A 26,211-nucleotide genomic window follows, 5' to 3' on the forward strand; every position below is an offset into this window, starting at 1 on the left:
TCGCTGAAATTTATGAGGTTTGGCACTTTAACACCACATCAGACACCTTGTTTTCAGACTATATTAAAATGCACCTGAGACAAAAACAGGAAGCCTCGGGGTTCCCTCACTGGTGTACGGATGAAGTGAAAAAAATACAGTATGTTAAAAAGTATTGGGAAAAAGAAGGCATATGCCTGCGCCTAAATAAAATTAAGGTTAACCCCGCAAAAAGACAGATTTCAAAACTGTTTTTAAATTCCTTGTGGGGAAAATTTGGGCAACGGACAAATTTGACTAACACCAGCATCGTGACGGACCCGGACGAGCTCTTCAAGTACATTATTTTTGTACCTTATTACACCGTGTCATCATGTGAGTTTATCAACGACGACACGGCGATGGTGTCATGGAAGTACGAAAAGGAGCGCTGCACCCGTTCGAACAACACGAACGTGTTCATCGCATGCTTCACCACCTCCTGTGCCAGTCTAGAGCTTTACCGCCTCTTAGACCGCTTACAAGCGTGGTGTCTTTACCACAACACCGACTCGGTGATATTTGTTAGCAAAGAGGGAGAGTGGAACCCGCCCTTGGGTTCACGTCCAGATTTATAACTTCTTTTTTTTTGTAAGTCTAGTTTTGGTATTGTGAAATGCTTCTCTTGTAAAATTACTTGGGCGTCTTGGAAAGTTTGTTTTGTTATGGCTTTCACTTCTCCTGTTAAAAATCAGATCCACAACACCATATTTTGTTCAATAGTCTTATTGCCTTTTCCAGTGCAGTTGTAACCTATTTGTGTTAAGTTCCATAGTCCATTTACATTACAAAAAGGTACGGTGACATTCATTTTAACTGGTACAACATAACATTTATTATGCATTATCATTTTGCTTAACAATTGCCAAATTGAGTCACTACAGTGACAAACAATTAAATGGGTCTGGTTAGAGCTTATGTATTCTTTACATTTATTTGGTAACCAATTAATTTTACCTGTTAATGTGGACACAACTTTCTGTCCATTAAACAATGCTGGTTTACATATCTTGAACTTTTCTGAACTATTACACCAACGCTCAGGTGTAGTAACCATTCCTCTTCCCCATACTTCACTTGTTTCTTTATATCCTACTTGTTGGTACACTATTGCTTCCTATCTTATTTTAATTCTATGGGATGTTATTTCATGACTTATTTGTGCTGTATTTGGTATTTTTACCAATGGTGCCTTTCCACTTATCCCTCTCTTATCTTCCGCAATTTTTTGCAATAATTTTTTTCTAAAACTACTACTACTATACAAACTTATACAATTTAGATTATTTAAATACATAGATATATTTTTACTCCATTCTTGTGTTTTATCGGCATTTGTATTAGATATGTTTACAGCTGTATTTACTTAATGTAATAATTTTGCTGTTTCAGCTTTCATGGTGACTATTATTTTTCTACTTAACGAATCAGTTGCTAACAAATCTGGTTTTACATCTTCCTCCAATTGCTTTAATAATTTTTTGGTTGCCTATATATTTTATGCTTCTCTTTTCTTTCTTCGTGACCCCCATGTTGTGCAGTTTATACTATATTTTATATTCTTTCCTTCATTTTCATATGCTGGTTGCAATCTTATTATTACTCCTCCTGTTTCTGTTGGTTGTAAATTTGAGGGGGGTATTACAACTGTTAATGTTGGAAGTGTTGTATTACTAGCTGGTGTAGCTAAGGCTGTGGATCCAGATAGTGGAATTGTTACAAGTGTGGGTTGGATCTATGGGTCACATGTTTCTGTTGGGTTGCTAATATTAAGCTATATGCCATATAATGGTGTTAAGCTAAAGCTAAATACACCTAGACTTGGGGCCTGTATGCTTATCATTGTATTGGGGGGGTGCTATCATATGATTTGTTTACCTAATTGTTCATGTTAGCTTCAATACTATACGAGCGGGACATATTCCAACTGGTATCATTTTCCTGAACTATAACTAGAGTTTGATTTACTTCTTCTTTCCAGTGGGTGGTATATTTTATTTTACACACTTGCTACTGGGCTGGTTTGTTAGCTAATTTAGTTTGGGTGTTGTTCTTATTCTTGACCCAAGTCCAGTTTCATTGTAATGGATCATACTTACTATTTAAGCTGGTCTATTCTGCACCATTAACGTGATTTTCAGTGATGATGAACAACTTGTAACATATAATCTTGCGTAACTGTTAATTTCATGCTCTACTACTTAGCTAATTATGGTGCGCTAATCCTTTTCTTGCTTTTGTTGTGATTACATAGGTGAATGGTAACTTTCTAGCTTCTATTATTGTTCTTTCTAATGCCACTTTTTTCTCCTTATCTTCTGTTGGCCATACAATCCATATTTTTTCTCCTTGCTTATAGGAGGGCTCCCAGTTTGGTTGCTGCTTGGGTTTTATATCTGGCCATCGGCTTGTATGTTCATTCACATTTAATAAAACTGTATCTAATACTAGGTGCCAACTTTTAAAGGTGCCATCCTTAGTTGCCATTTTTAAATGTTGTTTTAAGATATCAATTTTCTTTTCTGCTACTCCGCTGGATTGAGGATGGTATGCTATGTTATCTCTTTTTTTATGGACTATTGTTCTAATTTTTTACTTCTAAATGGTGGGCTTCCATTTGATTGTATTATTTGTGGGCGTCTTTAAGCTGCTATTATTTTTTCTAAGGCTTTTAGTATGTGTTCTGCTTTTGTTTTTTTCAAAGGAATTACCATAGTACTCTGACTTCCCGACTTCCCAAATTTACTACAATTACTCCCTTTGAGAATTGTTTAGCATTTGGTAATGGTCTTATTAAATCTATTTGCTAATGGTTTCTTGGTTTATAATATTCTGGGTTATATGCTCCACAGGCATATTTTAGCTGATTCATGCGTTAGTATTGTGACAGATTTTACAGGCTTTATGTATTTTTTTCATGTTATTTTACTCTAATTTTTGATTCTCCTCCTGTATATTGTCTTATCTATTCTCTTTCTTTTTGTATCTCAAAGTGGCCTGTGCATTCATGTAACCATTTTATGAATGGATTCACTTCTCCTTTTTCTTTGTTTTTTTCTACTAACACTTCAAATTCTTGCAATTCTTTATCTAGTTGTTTGTGGTTAGGATTGTATCTTTCTTTATGGCTAGGGATATGTTTCACTGATGTACCACTTACATGATTTCTAATTATGGTACATATTTCTCTCCACCCTGCATGTGTTTCAATGTCTGTCTTCCCTTTTAACAGTGTCTTTATACAATACATACTATCTATGCTTAATTCTTATGGTTCGTTAGGGTGACTCTCTTGTGCATGTTGTAATCTTATTCTAACTCCTTCTACTTCTGCTTCTTGGGCATTCACTTTTTCCCCTAACACAATAAAGAACTTGTTTTCACATTTGGTACAGTAATATCTTGCCTTTGCTTTTCCCCCTTTTGTGCTCCCATCTGTAAATATCCAGGGTGTTTCTTTTATTCTTGGTGTAGCTTTTGGGGCCTCCCAGGGTACTAAATTTTTTCCTAGTTTAACGTTTGACTAACTTACTGGCCAGCTATAATACAGTTTTTCCTAAATATTTTTCTGGCCCTCAAAGTTTGGTGGTGTTATTTCCATGGTAAACTATGCTAAAGCTGACACCCTTGGAGCGTGTAAAGTAAGACCTACACTCCTCATTAAAAAGTATCTATCTTTTATTTCATTTAAAACCTATAATAGTTTTCCATATTCACCATGTCTTTGGGGTCCATTAAATTGCAAAATCCATCTATCTACCTCTTCCTGTGTTTCGCCTTGTGTTGCACTTCCTGTTACCCACTCTTCATTCCAGTTAATTTGTAATTCTATCGGGGGTCTCTTAGGGTCCCACCTTTTTAATGGAGTGGGGTATTTCAAATCCTGGTTTAACTCTATTAAGGCTGCTTGGGCTTTTTCATTCCAGTTAATTAAATCTTTCTCTTCTTTTAATAATTTCAATAAGGGTTTTATTTTATGTCTTAAGCATTGAATACTTGCTCTATTATAATTTACTCTGCCTAAAACTTCCTGTAGCTGTTTGCGTGTTTTTGGAGGGCTATTTAACCACTTACCTACGCCATTGGGGTAAGTTGTACTTATTGTTATTTTATTTTCCATCACCTGAATTCCTAGAAAGGAGTATTCAGTTTGGGCCATAGTTACTTTTCTTTCGTTTATCTGCCATCCCTGAGTGGTTAAGTGTTCTATAACTTCTTGTTTTAATTTCTCAGTTTTTTCTCGTGTCTTTTCTCTTATTAAAAGGTCATCTACATAATATATTATTCGGGGATCTTGTTCCTAACTTTGTTGACTAAGGGTATACCTTATGGCATCTGTTGCTAATGCTGGTGAATTTTTATAACCTTGGGGTAATACGTTCCACCTATAGTATTTTCCTCCAATTGAAAAATTTAAGGCTCCTTTTTTATCTTTTATAGTATACTATAAAACATATCTTTTAAATCTATTAGTGCTCCCCATTTTAATTCTACTTTTTCTTTTAAATATTGTTCTATAGTTGGTTTGTCGTAGGGGGTGGTAAAGGCAACTGGTTGTATTGCTTCATTTATTTTTCTATAATCTATTACCATTCACCATTTTCCCTTTTCCTTTTTCTGTATCTTCCATGCTGGACTCCTATATTGGGTGTGTAATACTTGTTCAATTTTTCCTTCTGCTTTTGTTGGTATGCTATTCACTTTTTGTGACCTTAATTTATTCTCATCAATTTATGGGATATGTAATTTTTCATTGGATATTTGTATTTCTAATATGTTTTGCAGTTTTTTATAATCTGTTTCTTTAAATGGGGTTTTTTGTGTTACATCTGGTAATGGTACTTTGCAATCTTTTAACTCCCATTTTGCTAGATCATTATTAGCCATTAAACAGCTCAACCCTGAACATGTTACATGTAGGGTATCGGTATGATTTTCTTCCCTTATTGCTAGAACTGCTCCTATTTTGAGCATGTTTTCTTCACTCTCATCCTTATTATGATATAACCAGTGGTTGAGAGTTCCTATACCTTCTGTTTTGTTTAACCCATCAAAAGGGCATCCTCTGCTCTCATGAAATCCTGTTCGTGACGCCATTTCGGTAACCGGGTTTGGTTCTTTAAAGGATTTAAAACCACAGACAGAGGAATACTCCTTTTTAGGGTCAAACAAAGATTTTTTATTTTTTCTATTTACTTTATAATTAATTTTCCATTTAAATCAATTCACTATTTTTGATTCTTTTAAGACAATATAATATACAAAGAAAAAGTAGAAAAACAATACAGTTAAAAAAAACAAGAAATAATAACTTCTCCCACAGATATACCCTCCTGATTTACCTTTAAACAATTTATGGAGTTAACAAATATATAATACTCATGTTAAGAAAGATAGAAGCATTGCTTAGATTCAGGAGATATTCTTTTCTTTATGTTTTTCCTTTCTTTGGATTTTTCATTGCAACTTACGACCGGTGTTCGTTCCCCTTTCGGAGCTTATTTGTTCCCCTTTCGGAGCTTATGTGTGGCAGCGAGATTCAGCGCTGAGGAGGGAGCCCTGGTTGATCAGACCTAGCTTTTTGGATTCGCAACCCATCCGTTCTTGGTCTGTTTCAGCCAGCCTTATATACCCTGTTTCAGTATTTTGGTACTCCTCCACTTGCCTGACAATTGCTGATGTTAGATTTTTGTTGTCTCATTCTGCCCTTTCAGAAACTTCCGTCTGCTTCATTTGGGGTAATCAGCACTTTGTTGCATACTGCTGTCTCAGTTACTTACTTCCCAAAAAGCGGGGTTATTGTTGGTCATCCAATCAAATTTTGTTTTTATTTTTATCTCCTGTATCTGACAATGCTGCCTTTCCTTTACACTTACAATTAAACTGGTGCTCATTTGACATATTCTGGATAGGCCTCAATACCTTTCTTTCACAGGGACATGCTGGAAGGGGTAAACCCTCGTTATAAAAAAAAAGCCGAACTATTGCTACATAAACTCAGCCGGCATAAAGACATCGCCTCTTGGACCGCCGACGCGGGTTTTGTGTACCCGGGGATGCCCGTGGCCGGATCTCATATGCTCGACTTAGTTAGGGGGGTAATTGGTCCTTATTCTTTCGCTAACAAGAGAGCTCCCAGGGGCTGGAAGGCTTTTATGAAAGTCTTGGCAGAGCTAAACGCCCCGACTGCCGTTGTGAGTCATGTTACCAATAAAGAATATTTAGATAGCCTTAAAGCGGGGCTAGAGACGGGAGCGCCCTCTTCTCAGCAGCCCACCACTAAAAAGCGGAAAATCACTTGGTTAAAGGTGTAAAATAAAAATCTTAACTATGATTCAGTTTTATTTTAGTGCTTTATTAATGCGCCTCTTTAAACTCACGACAAAACACGCACGTCTGATCGTGCCGAAACACGTTCGACACAGGCTTGGGACCCCGCAGTGCTTTTCCTTTTAAAAACCGCGTCACCATGCGATCGTTTTCCGGTAAATCATTAGAGTACAATTTCAAAATCTGATCAAAAGATAATCCTCTAGCACTCTGCTTTAAAAAATATATACAATGATATCCGCAGGTCACAGCTAGCTGGTCCTGTAGTTGTCTCTGCTGAAACACAATACGGCTAGCGTTCCGGTTTAAGAAAGCCATAATAGATTTAGGAAAAAAACAACTGTCTGGGGGAAAACCGTAAGAATCAAAAAACTCTCCGTCCCCCCGCCTTGGTAAGTAAAGGGCCAGCCAGTGTTCCCCAGGAAAATGATGGGGGTGAGTGTTAACGATCAGCCCCACGGGCCTTTCAACCACACGCCCCTTGGGAGCATATCTCTAGGAAAACATCTAAAAATGAAGGGTCCTTCGATAAAAAGCGTATTATTTGGCCCGTGTTCATCGTTACATATAGTCAAACAGGACGTTTCTCCTGTGGTTCACTTCCAGCACGTTGTCGAACATGCCGTACACTATCATGTTAATAGTGGAGTCCAGCGCCATAGCAAACCGAATTTCCGCTCTCAGTTTGCCAGTTTTAATCAGGGAATAATGGTCGGCACCCTCCTGGTCCGGGCTCAGGTCAAAAGTAAAAAGCGTGTAACCCCGGGCAAACTCTTCGCGGTCTATTATAAGCGCTAGGTCTTTTCCGTGTTTCCCCGACACCTGCACCAACTGCATGTACTCCCTCACGCAGTTCCTGTTCTCAAAATCAGGCTGCAACGGTTTAGCTGGTACCTGTTCGCCATCCACATATAAGTCCACAAAATTAATGTTATAATGTTTAAATTTAAAGGGGTTTTTAACATAACTGCCGCTGAAGGCGTCGTTATCTACAAAGCCGATCACAAGCTGCTTGGGCAGCTGCCCCAAAAAGAGGTTTTCCTGGTTATTGACGTGACTGCCGGTCGGTATGCTAAACACCTTTAGGCCCACGCGGTCTACCGGGTACTTAGCATTGGCGGTCATGAGCGCCTCCGCATGCCCCAAGCGAACCCCCGGCATCACTTTTACCCGTTTTACAAACGGCCGCTGAAATAATATGCACTTTATAATTGTCCGCCGCGTTTCCGCTCATGAGGCAAAACACATCTTTGCTACGCATAAGTTTAATTTTTATGTCCACGCCGTTTAGCAAAAGCTTTTCTTGAAAAAACAAAACACTGTGTAGAACCCCCAGCAAATCCAGCTTTCTGCTGTTGCTGGTTAGTTTGGACCTGCGCAGGAAGCCCTCGTTTCGCCCGCCCACTAGGGCGGTGCTTTCGAGAAGCCCCAACGTGTCTTTCTGAAACCCACCCGCAGAAAACTGCGTCTTGAGAGTGCCGTGGCTGTAGTTCAAAATCAACTCTATCATGGCTCTGTAAGGGTAACAGTTGTTGCTCTGGCTAATCAGCTGATCACCCAGTGTAACGTCCAGCTGGTTAAAAAGGGTGGCGATGGGGTAATTTGCTAGCACCACCCGCTCGTCATCATCGAGATCTGAGCTGTCTGCTTTTACCACACGACAACACACGAGCAGCAGGGTGTTGTTAAGATCCAAGTAATGATCTCCGTGTCCGGAAATAAAAAATTCTAAGGGGGTGTTTACCGTTAAAGCGGACAGTGGCGGAATCTCCACGTAGTAACTGTTCTCGATGCTGGTTTGTGTGGGGGCCATTTGAAAGAGATCCAGCTCCGACTTGGCGCATTCTTCAGACCTGCAATGAATAAAAGACATTTTAAAATATATCCCTTTTACGGCGGGGCCCAGGGCTCTGTCTCTTCTTAGGATGCGTTTTAGTTCTGGGGGCGCTGTGTCTCCCCGACACCTTTTTTATTTTAAGGGGGGGGCCGTGAATGGGAGGCATGTCGCGGTTCTTTTGCGCCTCACCACCGCTAGCCCCGAACCTTCCTGGGGCCCAATTTTGTTCTTGATGGCACCGGTCATGTGGTTCGCCACGTCCTTGGTTATGTTTTTGGCGGCTGTTTTCATATGGGGTTTAATTATTTCAAAGCCTCTTCTCAGCAGGGGGACGGCTTTTCTAAAAAGGCTGCGGAAGATCCTGCCTAAACCAGCCCCGTACATAACGGGTAATCCATGATACCCTGGCAGGGCATACCCCGCCTGGGCTTCATAGTAGTTTCTATACACGGCGGAGTCCCCATGGCTTTTTACGCTCTTCATTCCTCCGTTTTCCTGGGTCGCAGTTGTAGTTTAACAATCACCTTTCCAAAACTAAATAAAACGTTTTTATTTTTATCCGTCTTTATTTCGATGGTAACGGTCCCGATGTGTTGCTTGCTCACGGGCATGTAATGCGGCTTGTCATAGGTGAGGGTGATAAATTTGTTATTGCTGCCCTGGGCGGGGACACAACACAACAGCGGCACGTAGTGGTCTCCCACTAGCTGGTATTCCACTATGTCCGTATACACATATAAAGAGTTAAACCCTCCCTTAATGTTGGCGGGGTGCAGTGCCACCTTGCAAGGCCTGTTTGGTATCACTCCCAAGAGCGCCTCCAGTTCCCCCTCGGCAGAAAAATAAGACGTGCCCCCGGCGGTTTTTAACCAGACCCGCCTGGTCACCAGGTCGTAAACAAGACGCGCGGTCTGGTTCTCAGACTGCTTCTTGATGGATTCGTTGATGCCCTCTGCTAAATGCTGAACAGAGGAATAATAACCCGGGCTGCATTGTAAGATGTTGAATTTCTTTTTCTGAGGCTATCGTAAATGGGGTCTCGTAAGACAGGGTATTCCACGAATGACAATAATGACTTTTGGATAAAGCGACTTCCCAGCGGCCATTCAAATGTAAAGGCTTGGCCAGCTGTATTGTAAAATTGGAACTGGTGTTCTGAGGAAAAACCGCGGAAGAGGCATTGCTGGGTAAGGTGACGTAAATGCCCCCTTCGGTCATCTTTTTCCCCACCATATTAAAGGTCTAGTACGTGAGCCGCTTTCACCCAGCTGTTGAATTTATCAGGCCACCCTTTCCATTTTACTAAAAAAAAGCTTGTTTCTACCCCGCCCTTTTTTTGCTAAAATTTTTTCTATCCTATAAACGTGGTCCTGATTAGGGTTAACTTTTTGTAATTCTTCGGAATAAAAAGACCCCCTTACTTTTTCTTCTCCGTAATCTTTTAACGCATACACCGGTCTTGGCCCCCCCCCCCGATACAACGCCGGTTACAATAAATATTTCATCCGTAAAGGTCTGCTCGTAGCCCTTTTCAAACACCCCCTTTGTTTTAGAAATCCTCATGTGATCTCCTTTTTTAAAAAGGGCCGGCGCTGTCTTTATTTTAAAACTATTCCCGTAAATTGTTTTCCATACGCTCGGAGCGTTAGCCGGCGTCACGTCGACGGGACGCCTTTTTATGGTCCTGTGATAACTCCTGTTGTACCCGTCTAGAAAGGCCTGCAACACGTTAATGTACCGAAAGGTGTTATGGGGGGTAAAATACCTCCACATCTTGGATTTCAGGGTTCTGTTAAACCTCTCCACCACCCCGGGCTTGACCTCATTATTGGTAACAAAGTGATGTACTCCGTGTTGTTTTAGTAAAGTCTTTAAAGCCCGGTTTAAAAACTCTTTTCCTCTATCTGTTTGTAATTTTTGAGGCAAACGGCCTTGTTGGAAAACTGTTTTAAACGCCTTAGCTACTTCAGACCCTGTTTTGTTCTTTAGCGACACCACCCAGGCGTGTTTAGACAAAATGTCTATCACCGTTAAAATATATTTACGGTCATCATTGTGACCGGCGTAGGGCGTCATGTTAACCAAATCCGCTTGCCATTGCGCGTCCACGTCGGACACCACAGTTTTATTTCTTTTAAATGTAATTCTTGCCAACTTGTGTAAAGCGTAAGCATCTTGGTCCGCGAGCCAGTCGGCAACCTGCTTTTTACTTAAAGTATTGTGCCACCTTTTAGCGGCTTGATATAGGGGCATCATGCCCCTAAAACTACTGGCTTCCCCGGGAGAATAATAAACTGCTTTTAGCCCGGCGGCCATGTCTAACCCCACCGGCTTTCACTTGCTTTAATAAGCACATATACACCGGGATGATTCTCGTGGTTTATTGAATACAGCGTCATAACTTTAAAACATCTTTCTTTTGCTTTATTGAATATATAAACATTTTGGCTTCTAGGCCTACAAACATACACATAGCGCTTTAATCAAAAAACAACTTTTTTTTTAACCCCCTCAGCCCCGCAACGCGACGCATAAAGAGTGTCGGGGTTAATTCTGCCAATCCTTCTGCATGCCGAACGGCCCGCCTTTATCATCACCTTTTCTGACAGGTTTATCAGATACATCCCGGGGTCTGCGCTCTCTGCTACCTCCCTGATCATTTTAATAACTTGTGCTACCATTTTGGAGGTTACGTTTAGCTTATTCCATTTGTGCCCTTCGGCCATAATTATATACAGAACCCGCGCGACATCCAACTTAGAAGCAATACGTCTAAGTTGGTAAAACTCCTCTGAGCGGTTCCAAAACAAAATGTTAAAATTAAATGGATCGGGGTATTTTTCCGCACATGGCACACAGGTATAAAACATCACCTTTTTCAAACAGTGGTAAAAAACTTTTACTATAACGGCTCTAACGATATCGTCCATGACCATCTCTCTCTCGTCCTGCTTGTTTTCTCTGGTGCTTTTTTTTTCTCCTCTGCGCTCACGCAAAAGCAGCAGGCGCATACCACGGCTACCCCCTCTTCTGAAGAGGTAAGCTGTTACAAACAAAAAAAATTACATCTTACTTTTTTTTTTCTTTTTTTTTCTTTTTTGCGGTCATCATTTTACCATAAAAAAATAAAACATTTTACCTCAATCACCCCATCATCTGTGTCATAACCACTGTTGGATCCCTGTTATTAAACACAAGTTTTAACTTTTGTTGTCTAGATCCGTATTTTATATCTTTTAAATAAAATAAATTTTGCTTTTACCATCTCTCTCTCTTCTGCCTCTGCCCCCGGTGCCGGGGAGTTTATTTGCCCCTCAGACGGTGGCGGGCGATTTTCCTTATCGCTCGCCCTGGCCCTTGTCTCGGGGCCTATAGCCTCGTATACTTTTTCTACTTCCTCGGGACCTGTTGCCGTGTATGCACTTTCTTCTGCTTTTTCTCCTTCTTTTACAGCATCCCGTGTTTCAGGGCCCATGTTCTCGTATACGTTTTCGTCTTCTTCGGGGACCATCGCCTCGTGTGTGTTCTCTGCTTCTATAGCACTAACCTATAAAAATATAACATTAGTATAACGCGCCCGCGTTTGTCCACCTTTTGCTACAAAGCCGTACAAAGCCACTTACCACGGTCTTCGGTTCTTCATCCAATGTAGGCGTCCTAGGGTTTTCCCCTCAGCAGCTCTTCTTCTTTTTAATGTGCGTCAATCCTCCCCACGTTTTCGACTCTCTCTCTTTAGGATACGAAATGTTTATTTGAGGCAGAGGCATAGCCCTCAGGGTGTCCCAAAAGCGATCGTTTCCTCAACGTCTGCAAAATCCTTTAGACCTGCAATAGTTCTGTATTGGGGTCCTCCCATAGGTCCACGTCGTTTGGTTTTAAAACTAACCAGCTTTTATACAAAATAAAGGCATAAAAACGCCTCCCTCTAACTTCTATTGGCCCGGTCTCAAGGGCAGAGATGAAATTCTAATGGCTCCACCTAATGGGCGGTTCACCGCCCAGGGCTCTCCGTCCAGCCTCCGGCCATTCCCTCTTTCGGCCCCTGCGGGTCGAGGTGGTTCGCACGAGAGCTCCCTTCTCCAGTGTCTCTTTTTTCTTTTCAGAGGAGGCCCCCAGCCCGGAAAACGACGGCCCCACCATCTTGGAGCCCGTGTCATATAAAGGGGCAGGGGCTAGGTGATGTCATGGGGGGGTTAGACAGTAGGGGCGGTGTCTGGTGATGTCATGGGGCAGGAAAAGGGTAGGAGTAAGAAAGGGGGTGGGGCTGGTAGGGGCGGTGTTAGGGGATATCATGGGGTGGGGCTTGGTGATGTCATGGGGAGGAGTGGGGCTTATGGGGCTTATGGGGCCGGGGCCAGGTGACGTCATGGGGAGGAGTCATGAAAGGGGCGGGGCTGATGGGGCGGGACCAGGTGACATCATGGGGTGGGTGTAGGTGATGTCATGGGGAGGGGCTTGGTGATGTCACAAAAGGGGCGGGGTACCTGTCAAAATTGCATGGTGATGGAAGGTATCGAGGCATTAACTACTGGTAGCACTTCAAATACTAACAAAACATTAACTACTGGTAGCACTTTAAATACTAACACAACCCACTTCTTCAGATGACCGGAGTGTTGGATGTCCAGAATCAAAAATAAGAAGAGAGAAGCGGGTGTAGAGGAAAAAAATCGGAGTGGGGAAGAGGCAATGGGTATATAAATATCAAAGGGAAAGCGGAGCAGTATGTAACAGGCAAAACTAATTGTCTATAAGCACTAAAGACTGGATAGTTAACAGAAGCAGATAAAGAACCACTAGTTAACAATTTGAGAGGAAGAGTACTAACACCAGATTCTACACAGACAAAGAACCATTGGCACCTTCGTTGTTTGGTTGGTTGATAATGTCCCAGCCAGCCGGTATCTCCATTTAGACCACGAGGAGTAACGGTAGTTCAAACTAGGAAGCCTAGTTCGAACCACCTAGTTCGTGCCGCGTGTAGCTGCGCGGCACGGGGTTCGAACGAGCGGAGATTTAAAAATGGCGGTGCCCCGCTTATGCAAATGAAGCCCGGGAAATTCAAATCCCGGGCTTCATTTGCAATTGCGGTATGCCTACATTACCCCGCTAGTTCGAACTAGCGGGGTAGTGTAGACATACCCTTAATGAGTAACCAGGCAGATTAAAGTGTTCACCAACAGGTTTCTGTGTGTCCTTTACGGATATCTGATTTGTGTCCATTGATTCTTTCCTGTAGGGACTGTCCAGTTTGTCCAATATATATTGCAGTGGGGCATTGCTGATATTTAATGGCATAGATCACATTACCGGATGTGCAGTTAAATGAACCTCTGATTTGGTGGTGTATGTGGTTGGCTCCAATGATGAATTCGCTTGTATAGATATGTGGGCAGAGTTGGCACCGGGGCTGATTACAGGACTGGCAGTCAGGTCAATGAGGTCAGCCTGAATGTTGTCAGCTTCCCCTGGGCCACTTCCAAACTCTCCCCTCAGAGTATATCTGGCTCCACAGTTCTGGCAGGTTTTCGGGGTTGTAGGGGTCTGAACTCACAGACAGGGTTAAAAACATTTGCTCATTGTTGTGGGGGCCCAGCAGTCCAGACCAGTCCGCAGCTTCAGCCAGGTCTTCAGAGTCCTCCCTGCTTGGGAGCATGGGGCAGGCCTCTGTTTCCTCCAGCAGCTGGGGTCTTCCCTGCTGCTGCCAGCTGCACATGCAGGTCAGAGTCTTTTGGACGCTCCATCTTCACAGTCTGGGTCCATACTGTGACCTCGTCTACTGCAGTCTGTGTCTCCTTCTCTGACTGGTCCCTCTCCATCCCAGACAATTTATTTGCCACCTCCCTAAGCTGGCTTTCAGGAAGATTGACTATTGCCAACTCCGCAGCATCGATTGTACCTGCCTTTGACCTCTCTGGGTCCTTAGGTATTCCAGACCCTTGTCTCTTTTGTGGACAATGCCTCTTAATATGGCCCCACTCCTGGCACAAGAAGCTGACCCTTGTCTCTTCTGAGGACAGTGCCACTTAATAGCACCACACTCCTGGCAAAAGAAGCAGGTCCCTTGCTTCTTCCTTGCCTTGATCTTACTCAGTTTCCCTCTGATTCAGCCTCCGACCTGCGGCTAACTTTGACCCCAATACGTGGGTCCTGGCAGTTCCTCTGTAGATGCCGTCTGCACCCACAGGCCCAACACATCCTTGCCCCTTTTCCCTCTCACCAGGTGGGCCTTTCTCCAGGACTTGCCCCTTTTGCTGCTCTGGGTGAGGCTCCCTTCCCCTACCCCATTAGGGACAATCCTGGCCAGGCGGCTTGAGTGCCACCTTCAATGTGATGACGTCACGGGGCGCCCGATGATGATGTCACCACATTGACAGCCCATTGACAGCCGTGGAGGCGGGGGCCGATTGCGCGTTCCACCTGGGGTGCCAGCTGCCTCAGCCCGCCTCGGGCCGCTCCTGATCCTGGCTAACGTGTCCATATCTCCCACAGGCCCAACATATCCAGCTCCTGGTGGCCCTCACCAGACATAGTCTCTCTGGGACTTGCCCCTTCTGCTGTCCTTCTGAAGCTTCCTGTCCCCATCCCAGCAGGGACAATCCCTTCTTATATGTCCGTACCTTCCATAGGTGTAACAAGTTCACTGTTCTGTCACCAGTATCCTGGCCCTAGTGCTGAGCTCCCCCCTATGCTCTTTGTGACTCCTGAATTCCTTCCTTAGCAGTTTTAACAGGGCCCGCTGTTCCTCCACCAGCTGCTCCAAACGTTCATGCAGGATCCACTGTGCCTCCCAGAGTCCTCTTTGTTCTCCTGGGTCCCTCATAGCATGGATTCCCTCTTTCCCCTCTCTTCTGAAAGGGCACTGATGATGGGCCCAACCAGAGAGAGCACCAGGGTTCTCTGCAAAGAACAGTCCTGTATATTCTGGCTCCATCATCCTCACCTTGAGTTACTCGTCTTTCCATGGCACAGTTCACCTAGTCTGTACCAGTCCTCTTATATCGGGGTGGACTGCAACTGCCCACATTCTCCACCATATGTAACATGTCAGGCCTCATCACCAAGGGTACGTCTACACTACAACATTAATTCGAAATAACTTAGTTCGAATTAGTTAATTCAAACTAAGCTAATTCGAACTAACGGGTCTAGACTAAAAAGCTAGTTCGAATTAGCGTTTTACTAATTTGAACTAGCATGTCCACATTAAGTGGACCCTGAACCAAGCTTAAGGATGGCCGGAAGCAGTGCCAGCAGGGCATCAGAGGAGGACTTAGAGCGTGGAGATGCTGTCTCAAGCTAGCCGAGGGCTGCGCTTAAAGGGTCCCGACCCCCACCCCGGACACACAGTTCAGGGGTGCCCCACTTGCAAAGCAGTCCTGGCTTGGGGTGCCCGGAGTACCCACACTGGGCACATCACAGCACTTGGCCATCAGACCGGCTGCACTTGCCGCAGGCTGCCATCTGGGGAGAGGGGACAATCGGGGGGCTGCAGGAGAGGTTCCACCCCAAAAGCCCGCAGAGCCAGCCCAGTCCTCCCCATCGGGGGCTCGTGCCCCATTCCTCCCTCACCTCCTTCCACTTACCCTTCCCTAGCCCCTCTTCTTGATGTACAAAATAAAGGACAATTGTGTTCAAAAATGGAATCTGTCTTTATTGAACAAAACTGGGGGAGACTGGGAAAAGGAGGTGGGGGAGAAGAAGAGAGAGGCTGGGAGAGGGGAGGGCAACTAAAATGATCAGGGGTTGGGAACAGGTCCCATATGAAGAGAGGCTAAAGAGACTGGGACTTTTCAGCTTAGAAAAGAGGAGACGGAGGGGGGACAGGATAGAGGTCTCTAAAACCAGGAGTTGGGTGGAGAGGGTGCATACAGAAAAGTTCTTCATTAGTTCCCATAAAGAAGGACTAGACGACACCAAAGAAAAGGAATGGGTAGCAGGCTTCAAACTAGTAACGGAAAGTTGTTCTTCACAAAGCAAAGAGTCAACCTGTGGAACTCCTTGCTGCAGGAGGCTGTGAAGGCTACAACTAGAACAGAGTTGAAAGGGAAGTGAGATCAAGTCATGGAGGTTGGGTCCATGGAGTGGTATTAGCCAGGGGGTAGGAGTGGTGTCCCTGCGCAAGGTTTGTGGAAGGCTGGAGAGGGATGGCACGAGACAAATGGCTTGGTCACTGTCTTCGGTCCATCCCCTCCGGGGTCCCTAGGGTTGGCCGCTGTCGGCAGACAGGCTACTGGGCTAGATGGACCTTTGGTCTGACCCAGGATGGCCATTGTAAGCTCAGGGCTCAGGGTCGGGGGTCTCAGTGGACCCCCTTGATTTTCATGCACACCTGCTCCTGGGTAGCCAGGCTGGCAGCTCTCCTGCCCTAGACGGCCACTTTCCTGTACCTAGTGCGGAGATCGTGGACGAGGTCCACGATGTCCGCACTAGCCCAGGTGGGTGCCCGCCTCTTGTGGTCCCGGGCAAGCTCCCGGGAGCCGCCAGCCTGGTCCCGGGAAGAGGGGGAAGGCTGGGGGGCATCGGGTGGCTGGCTCGAGCCGTGCCAGGTGCAGGGTCTGGTGGCTGGGTGCTGGCAGGCTTGCACCTGGCATGGGCATCGTAGCCAGCCCGTGCCCCTTTAAGAGGTCCGGGGCCGGGAGTGGGGCAGAAGAGTTTCCCTGTTGTTGGCCAGAGTGGCCACCAGGGAAACCTGGGGAGGGCTAGCCTCCCACTAGTTCTAATTAAGGGGCTACACACCCCTTAATTCGAACTAGCTAGTTCGAACTAGGCTTAATCCTCGTAAAATGAGGTTTTCCTAGTTCGAACTAAGCGCTCCATTAGTTCGAATTAAATTCGAACTAGTGGAGCGCTAGTGTAGCACCTATGAAAGTTAGTTCGAACTAACGTCCGTTAATTCGAACTAACTTTGTAGTGTAGACATACCCCAAGAGTGCCTCCTACTTTTCACTCAGGTTATGTCTACACTACAGCAGATTTTCGGAAGAGGAAATGCAAATGAAGTGCTCATTTGCAAATCTTGCACCCATTTGCATATTCTCTTCCGATCCTTTTTGTAGAAGAGGTTTTTGCGATAAAAACTGCAGTGTAGACAGTGCCATTTTTCGGCAAAAAACCCTTTTGCACAAGATCCTATAAACCTCATTTTTTGAGAAATAAGGGATCTTGCACAAAAGGGTTTTGTCCAAAAAGTGGCCCTCATTTACATGCATTTTTTTCCACAAAAACCTCTTTCGCAAAAAAGATCGGAAGAGAATATGCAAATGAGAGTGCAAGATTTGCAAATGAGTGCTCCATTTGCATTTTCTCTTAGAAAAAACTGCCATAGTATAGACGTAGCCTCAGGGAATTAGCATTTTGGTGCTGGAGCACCCCATTCTGGCTGGTATCTCCCTGCTGTTACTTGTTATTCTCCAGCACTCTAGGTCGGGGCCTACATCTCTCCCAGACCGTGGCACCCTCCTACCTAGGTACTGCCCTACCATAGTGCCCCCACACTCTCGAGTCCTTTCCCTCTGGAGACCCCCGATTCTCCTATGTCCACTTTGCCTCAGTGATCCACTGCCAGTCTTTATCTAGCCCTTGCCACAGGGGAACCTGCCACTCATCATTGGCAATGGGTTGTGGACCTGCTCCTTTTGTCTATCCTGTCTGCCTCCCCACAGCTCTAATATCCTGAGACCTTGCTTCAGGCCCTGCACCCTGGGAGCTTGCCTGGCCAGAACTTCCCCAGCTCTGCCTGACTTTCCTCAGCCCTGCTCTCTAAATCAGGAAGTCTCTAGCTTCCCTAGCAATTAGGTCCCTCCTGCTCCCCAGCCAGAGCAAGAGAGAGTCTCTCCCTTCCTTCCTCCTGGAGCCCTTATTTATACAGCCCACAGCTGGGCCCTAACTGGCAATACCAGCTTCAGCTGTGGGCTTTGCTCTCTGCTCTCTCCCAGGGCTGGGTTTTAGCCTTAAAGGGACAGTGTGGGGCAAATGCCCCATCACACAGTGAGTCTGCAGCTTTATGAAGGCATCAGGAGCTACAGGGAGTAGTGCTGCAGGTGCTTGGAAGAGTTCCTCAGAGATAATCTGGGAATATAATGTAATAAAATCTCATTGCATTGGAAAATTAGTGATAGAAAGGCAAGGGAGGTGATATTTGATTTGTAAAAAAAATCTACAGAAATATGATTTCAGTGGTGTCAGTAGCATTTGTAGAACATCTATGTCTCATACAAATATCCAGTGTTTAGTAGCATCTCTGTGATATTAGTCTCAGAACTTTGACTTTAAACTTTCTGTTTCTAATAGTTTCTTAGTTTAATCTAGGTTGAGGTCAGTCAGTTAGGTGAACTAAGTTATTTTCAATAGCTCTCAGCATTAGCTTCTGCACCTCCCACTCAAGAACCAGCATGGCCAACATTGACCATGGGCCTGAGGGCAAGGTCTGTGTGGGAGACTCCACACCATGGACTAGGGATGTAAGTGGACTAGTCTACTATCCAATAAGCAAAAGCATATTGGATAGTTGAGGGACTAGTTGCTTCCCCCCTGGTGCTGGGGGGAGCTGGTTTAAAATCCGGTTCCCCCCAGCACCATCTCCGCAGGGGACAGGGGAAGCAAAGGTGTAGTGAGGACTGGGCACAAATCGGGAATCAGCTGATTCCCGGCTCATGCCTAGTCTCAGACATGCCTCTGCTTTTTAAATGTATTAAGAGCCAACAGACCCTTAATCTATTTAAAAGGCTAAAGTGCAACGGGGGGGAACCAGTGTGAGCTGGAAAAGCTGATTTTTGGCTCGTGCAGGGTGCTCCCACTGCCCACCAGCCTTTTAAAAGGATTAAGAGACTGTCGGGATGTGAAGGGTAACAAGAAAGGTTTCTACAGGCATGTTAGCAATAAGAGGGTGATGAGAGAGGGTGTGGGGCCCTTACTGGATGAGGGAGGTAACCTAATGACAGATGATGTGGGAAAAGCTGAAATACTTAATGCTTTCTTTGCCTCTGTCTTCACAGACAAGGTCCGGATTTAATGCATCTGAGCGAGTAGGCAAATGTCATTGCGGAGCCTTTGGCCATTATCTTTGAAAATTCGTGGCGATCCCGGATTGGAAAAAGGCAAATGCAGTGCCCATCTTTAAAAAAAGGGAGAAGGGCAATCCAGGGAACTACAGACCAGTCAGCCTTACCTCAGTCCCTGAAAAAATCATTGTGGCATTCCTCAAGGAATCCATTTTGAAGCACTTGGAACAGGGGAAAGTGATCAGGAATAGTTGACATGAATTCACCAAGGGCAAGTCATGCCTGACCAATCTGATTAGCTTCTATGATGAGGTAACTGGCTCTGTGGATATGGGAAAGTCAGTGGATGTGATAGACCTTGACTTTAGCAATGATTTTGATATGGTCTCCCACAATATTCTTGCCAGCAAGTTAAGGGAATGTGGATTGGATAAATGGACTGTAAGATGGATAGAAAGCTGGCTAGACTGTCAGGCCCAATTTAGAGCCTCAGTAGGCACTGGGGATTAATAACTTAGAAAGGCCCTGGTAAGGAGCTATTTCACCATAGCAGCAGTAAGACATCCACGCACACCCTCTTCCAAAAGAGCTTTTTCAGAAGAGGCATTATTCCTCGTGGAATTTAGGTCTACCAACGTCGGAAAAAGTCGATTTTTGATTTTCTTTTGAAATAACACAATTGCTGTGTGGATTCTAGCACTGTTTTTCTGGAGTAACAGCTGTTATTCGGAATAACTGTGTAGTGTAGATGCACCCAGAGAGGAGAACTCCAGATTCTGTTTCAGATTGCAGTTGTTGCAAATATAAAATCTCTAAATTTGGTAGCTAAGCAAGTAAGGATGACAAAGGATTCTTCAGTTGCAGTGCATGCCCAGCATATGCAAGAAACAGCACAGATGTTTATCTTAGCAAGGAATTATTGTATTAAAATCCTACAGCTCACAGTAAATTGAGTACTATAGAGTACCTTATGTTTTTGGGAAAACAGTAGCCCTATAGGCACACTACCAGCACCCAGGGCAAACTGGAGTGGCCATTTGTCCAATTTGAAGACCCAATACATCTCCACATCAATTCCATTTGAGGTTAAATGTAGCATGGTACAGTCACATGAAAGAGAATACAGATGAACCCCAATATGTTAAAAACAATGAGTAGTCCTGTGACACCCTGCGGTATGTCTAGACTACATGGCTCCATCAACGGAGCCATGTAAAATAGTTTTACTCGGCACAGTCAAAGAAGCAGGGCATAGTCAAAGAAGTTTCACGAGGCATACCGGAGCGATCGACATAGGCTTCCCTTGTCGACAGCGCCACATCTAGACTTCCACGCTGTGCCGGATCAGCCGATCATCGGCACAGCATGGCGGCCATTTTTATTTTAATGAAGCGGGGATTATTTAAATCCCTGCTTCTTTGACTATGCCGAGTAAACTATTTTACATGGCTCTGTTGATGGAGCCATGTAGTCTAGACGTACCCTTAGAGACTAACAAAATTATGGTGCCTCAGGACTACTTGTTTTTAAAGTTACAGACTAACACGGCTACCCCTCTTGAGACTTTCCAATATGTTAGTTTGTTGATCAATAATTCACTTCCCCAATCTGTAGAAAAAGGTTAACATGGACATAAATGATGGCACCTCTTTAAGGAAGGCAATGGCCCTATTGGACAAGGTACATTCCTAAGGAAGCTTTAAGGTAGTTTGGCATGGAGCCCCTGTTGCCAAGCTAATCCTACTGTGAGAATTAAGGACCTCCAAAGGTAGGCCAAGGTGTTTCTAAATCTCCTAGAGATCAACACTGGGATTCATCTCACTGATACAGGATGGACCTTTCTGGTCCAGCACCCTCAGAACCTGACCAGTCCCAAAGAAGGGAATTTGCCAGACCAGGGGAGATCCCCTGCTACTGGTTCCCCAGCCCACCACCCCTTCCTGCTGCTGACCCCAGCAACCATTCCCCAACAAGCTGCTATGACCCACCTCTCTTGCAAGGCTGCCATGCTGCTGCAGCCCTGCCATCTTGGGCTGCCGCATCCCCGAATCTGGCCCTGTTACGAGGGCTGCTGCATCCCTAACCCTGGCCCTGCTCCTGTGGCTGCTGTCTCCAGCCCTGCTACCAGGACTGATGTGGCTGCCACAGCCCTAGCTCTGGCCCCGCTGGTTGTCACAGCTGCCACATCTCGCCCAGGTTGTATTAGAGGGGCTCTGGCCCCACTCCCAACCCCTGCCGTGCTACTATCAGACCTACAAACTCGCAGCCCAGCAGGGATCCCAGCTGCCAGCCCTCCTGCCACTAGGCTCCCATCCAGGACTTTCTGGTCCAGGGACACGCATGGTCCTGCCAGTTTACAGATGTTGCTGGACCATAGTCTCCCTGTTTTGGGAGGTTCAACCTGTACAATGAGTTGCATATGCAGAAACTATTATAAGCTATTATAAGATAAAGGTCAGCAAAGTGGTAGAGTCTTCAGTCTGCCATATTAGAGATTTGTATTTTGTTCTCAACTTCTGTGACTTGAGAGACCTATTATAATCACCAGGTGGCTTATTCACATTAGGGAAAAAGGAGTGTTTTACATGAAAGATGATTGATGATATGTAAAATCTCAGTATGGTGTGGGCCATGTTACATTTTACATTGATTTAGGTAATCATGATGAATCAAAGATCCTTCTCTCCCCTTTTTTAGATAAAGCTTTAGAAAAGTCAGACTAGCGCTCATAGTCTCCTCATTCTTCAAGGGATACATATTAATAGGAGAAACTTCTGATTGATCATATTGTACTTTCACCCTTTTTATACAGATTCATATATTTTGAGGCCAGGAGAGCCCAGTAGCTCATCTAATTTTTGTGTAACACGGGCTACAGAATTTTCATCTGGTTACTCAGCTTTTTCGCCTGTTTTTGGCTAAAGCATAGGGTGACCCTATTTTCCTATGCAGAATATGGGACACCTGGTAAAATTACTCTCATTCAAACAAATTAGTGATCAGTCATACAAGCATTCAAATTATCATCAAGTTGATTGAGACCGTTAAAAAGAAATACTGCATAGTTAGATTATTTGTATTTATCTTATATATAAGGCTTAGGGATTTAAATGGGGAATGGTGGCATATCCCGACTGTCCCACACGCATGGAGAGAGGTTACACATATATATTTCCATAAACCTGTCTTACACTGGGGGGAGGGAGGGTGGTGAATGAATACAACCATCCCTGCTGGGTGCTCTCTACCCTCTATGGCTGGCTGAGGCCCCAAGGATAGACCTGCCTCTCCTGGTACCTGGCACTGTGTCTTCTTGAGGCAATATGCGGGCGGAGCATGCATGGTTATGTTCTCCTCCCCACCCACCGATTTCTTCCTGGTTCACACCAGAATGGGCCACCAGCAGTCTTTCAGCACTACGTGGGAGGGAAGGGGCAGGAGCTGCTTCCAGCCTCAGGGAGAAGTTGAGGGAAGGAATGACCTGGCCCTTGTTTTTGCAGAGCTCTTCCCTCTCTACTCCCACCCTTCTCCTAGAAGCACCTTGTCCCTTCCTGAAAGTACAGTTTGCAAAGGCACTATCATCTCCAGGCTGCTACTGGTCACTGATAAAACCCAGTCACCTCCTGTCCCCTGACTACAGCACAGGCAGGAAGGGGTTAAACTGTAAGGGTGCCTTGTGTATCAGATAATCTGATTGCAGGAACTTCAGTGAACCTGGCCAGATAAATAGCTCAGTTTGGGTTCTTAGGGGATGGGACAGCCTTGTGCTTCGAGGGGGCAGGACCCAGGGCCGGGCAAGGGTAAAGAGGGTTCTAAATGCTTGCCCTGAGGGCTGCTCTAGAGCTTGCATGTTTGAGTTATGAACGGACTGGAAATTGCTTGTTCCCTACTACTCCAAAGCTTAGCTGAGGTGCAGAGAGGCTGCAGAGTGCCAGTGCTTTATGGGGCTTTGGCACATGCAGAGCTCAGGTTCTTGAGGCCAGAGCCCCAAACCAATGGGTCTTGAGTTTTACCGGGATACAGGCCCAGCCAGAGGCAGTGAGGGAAGGAAAAAGCCTGCTGGCCTTATACACACACACACCATTGCTGGGTGGGTGACTGGCAAGCAGGGATTTGTATCTGGCCAGCAGTAGGACTTGCCAGTAATGGTAGGAGCTGGGAGACAGAAGATATGGGGCAATTTGTCCATTTTTAAGAAAAAGTAAGGGCACCCATAGGAGGACTTAAATATGGGACCTATTGTCACTCTACTAAAGCATATCTTCCAGAAAGTCAACCAGTCTTGATAGGAAGACACCAGGAAATGGTAAATCCATCATTTCCCTTGGTAGTTTATTGCAAAAATTAATTACTCTCGCCTTTAAAATGTATGCCTTATTTCTAATTTGAATTTATCTGACTTCGACTTACAGCCATTAGTCCTTGTTAGACCATTCTTTGCTTCATTAGTGTCTTTTTTTACCCATTATTTCTCCCCATAACAGTATTTCCAAACAATAAACAAATCACACATGATCTATTTTTGGCAATATAAACAAATTCAGTTCTTCAGGTCTCTCAAAGTGCATCTACACAGCAGGGCTTATCTTGAAATAATCTATGCAAATTGAGCTACTTCAATTGACTAGCTTATTTCAAAATAGCTTTTTTCAAAATTGGGAGCATCTACACAGCTCTTATTTCGAAATAGAGCAATCTGCCTTGACTTCCCTTACTTCTCATACAATGAAGGTTACAGGAGTCGAAGTAAGAAGCCCTCCAGCTTGACAGTATTTTGACATTATTTAGAAATAACTAGTGTTGTTTCAAAATACCTTAGTCCACATCTACACAGCAGACAGTTATTTTGAAATAAAGCTGCTGTGTAGACGTAACCTCAGTGTAAAACATTTTTTCACTAGTTCTCAAATAACTTTTGTGGACCCTCTTTGTACCTTCTCTAGTTTTTCAACTTCATTTTCAAAAATATGGACCCAGATTTTTATGTCAATCATGGCTTCTTCAGTACATCATTGCTCTTTTCCATTTTCATGGTAAAGTAATCATTTTAGTTTAAGAGGGAAATCATGGTACACATTTTAATTAAAACATTAATTTCTCAGAGTATAACAAAAGTTAATCCCTTAATTAAGATTATTTTTATAAAATACTAATTAAACAAAGCATAAATTATTTTTGTACATAATATTTTATTTTAAATTCTTAATATTTAACACACTCTCTTAAAGACATACTTGAACCTAAATCTTTTTTACATTGTTGATATTGTTAATCACTAAATAGCAAATTAAACATTATAAAATAGAGTTAATCTTTTAAAATGAACTACATAAAGTAATTAAATATTCAAGTAAGTCTACTGCAGCTACACATTTGGAAAAGAAAATCTGGAACATCTAGTTCTATCCTCTTGAAGCAGAGACCAGAGAATGACAGGATAAAGAAACATATCCAGGAAGGTGAATGTTCTCTAAAATCACATGCAATAAAACACTTGAGCATATACATAACATTAAGCATGTGAGTAGTTCCATTTTAGTCAGTTAAATTACTTATGCACTTAAAATTAGGATGGATTGGGGCCCATTTTTAGGCTAGGAAGTAGGGCCAAGATCCTAAAAAATATTTAGGCCAGTAAGTTTTATTGATTTCAATGGGGCTATGTCTATACTATAGGGTTTTTGCGCAAAACCAGCCATTTTCGTGCAAAACCCTGCAGAGCAGCCACACCTCAAGCATGTTTTTGCACAAGAAAATGTACAGTAAAACAGCAGAACCAGAGGGCTTTTTGTGGTGTAGGTATACATCTTTCTATGAAGAATAACTCCTTTTTGCACAAGTGTTCTTGGTCACAAAGGTGTGTGTGGATGCTCAACAGGGTTTTTTTTGCGCAAAAAGAGCCTATCAGAAAAAGCACAGGTGCTCAGCGTTGCGCTTTTGAGGTGTGGACACGCTTTTGTGCAAGAAGTTTTTGTGGAAGATCTCTTCTGCAAAAAGTTTCTTGCACAAAAACCTTGCAGTGTAGACAAAGCCTGGGAGTTAGGCATCTAAATAATTTTGAGGATCTGAATCTAGACCTATTGTCAGTCAGAGAATAAAAAAGCTCTAGCATGGCCAAATGGTTTGCTATGCACAGTAGAGCCAGGAGTACCATAACTGTCACAAAAATCTGTAAAATCAACACATCTTATATCTGTGCCAGTAAAATAGGAAATAAAACTGAGCTGCTGAGGAATTAAATTGCTGACACATTTAAAACTTTGTTATTAAAACTAATTTAAATTACTATTCTAAAACAGTTGTGAAAATTTTTTTCCAAGTTATAACAAATGAGAAAAAAGTTTTAGAATTTTGTTTTTGCTTCAGCACATAGATGATTTTACGTCTTTAGCCTTAGACTTTTTCCAGTTTTGCCCCATAACTGTAACTGAGTTGGTTAAATGCCTGCACAACATTGTCCTCCTCATCATCACAGAGTTCACTTAGAGAAACACTGCAAAATAGAGGGAAATGATTAAATGTACAGTTGCTTTTATGTAAAGAAAGAACATTTTATTAGTAGTTTAAATTTTAAGACAGCTCCCAGTTTGAAAATTTAAAACTTTATAAAAATTATGTTTAGAGCCTCTTTTTTTCTAAAATTAATTGGTAGGAAGTACTAATGTACACCATGTAAAAATATGTCCTATGATAGTTTAATTTCTGATGTCAAATTTCTTGAGTTTGGTTGTGTTTTGAGGCCACTCATCGAATTGGGGACTCTACAGTTTACAGCTGTGCAATTTTAGATTCTGTGATTCCAGATTCTGCATCTACAGGTCACCATTACTCCAATAAGAAGTTAGTTACTCTGCCTCCTAGCAAAGTATTTAGACACATACTTAAGTTTATTCCTACTCAGCAATGCACTTAATCATGTGTTTCACCTCATTACTGTGAATAGGATTTCAACACACTTAAAGATGTGAACATACTTAATTGCTTCACTGAACAGAGGTGGACTGCTAATGCAGAGCCACAAGA

The 26,211-nt window shown here is 43.7% G+C and overlaps 1 protein-coding gene across 22 annotated transcripts in view; it reads right to left on the minus strand.

The window, feature by feature from the left end:
- Positions 1-26,211, minus strand: part of DDX60 (DExD/H-box helicase 60) — a 215,643-nt gene that overhangs the window by 110,010 nt on the left and 79,422 nt on the right. For 7 of the 22 annotated variants that reach the window (XM_075930174.1, XM_075930179.1, XM_075930177.1 and 4 more), the window contains exon 1: positions 5,490-9,572. Coding sequence is in view for 1 of the 22 variants with exons in the window: in XM_075930185.1 (XP_075786300.1) it covers positions 25,582-25,681 (100 nt within the window). In the remaining 21 variants the exon portion in view is untranslated. Of the gene's footprint in view, positions 1-5,360; positions 25,682-26,211 lie in introns of those variants that run through there. The other 15 variants (XM_075930171.1, XM_075930176.1, XM_075930175.1 and 12 more) reach the window with 9 other exon arrangements.

This window comes from Pelodiscus sinensis, chromosome 5, assembly GCF_049634645.1.
Source record: "Pelodiscus sinensis isolate JC-2024 chromosome 5, ASM4963464v1, whole genome shotgun sequence".
NCBI lineage: Eukaryota > Metazoa > Chordata > Testudines > Trionychidae > Pelodiscus > Pelodiscus sinensis.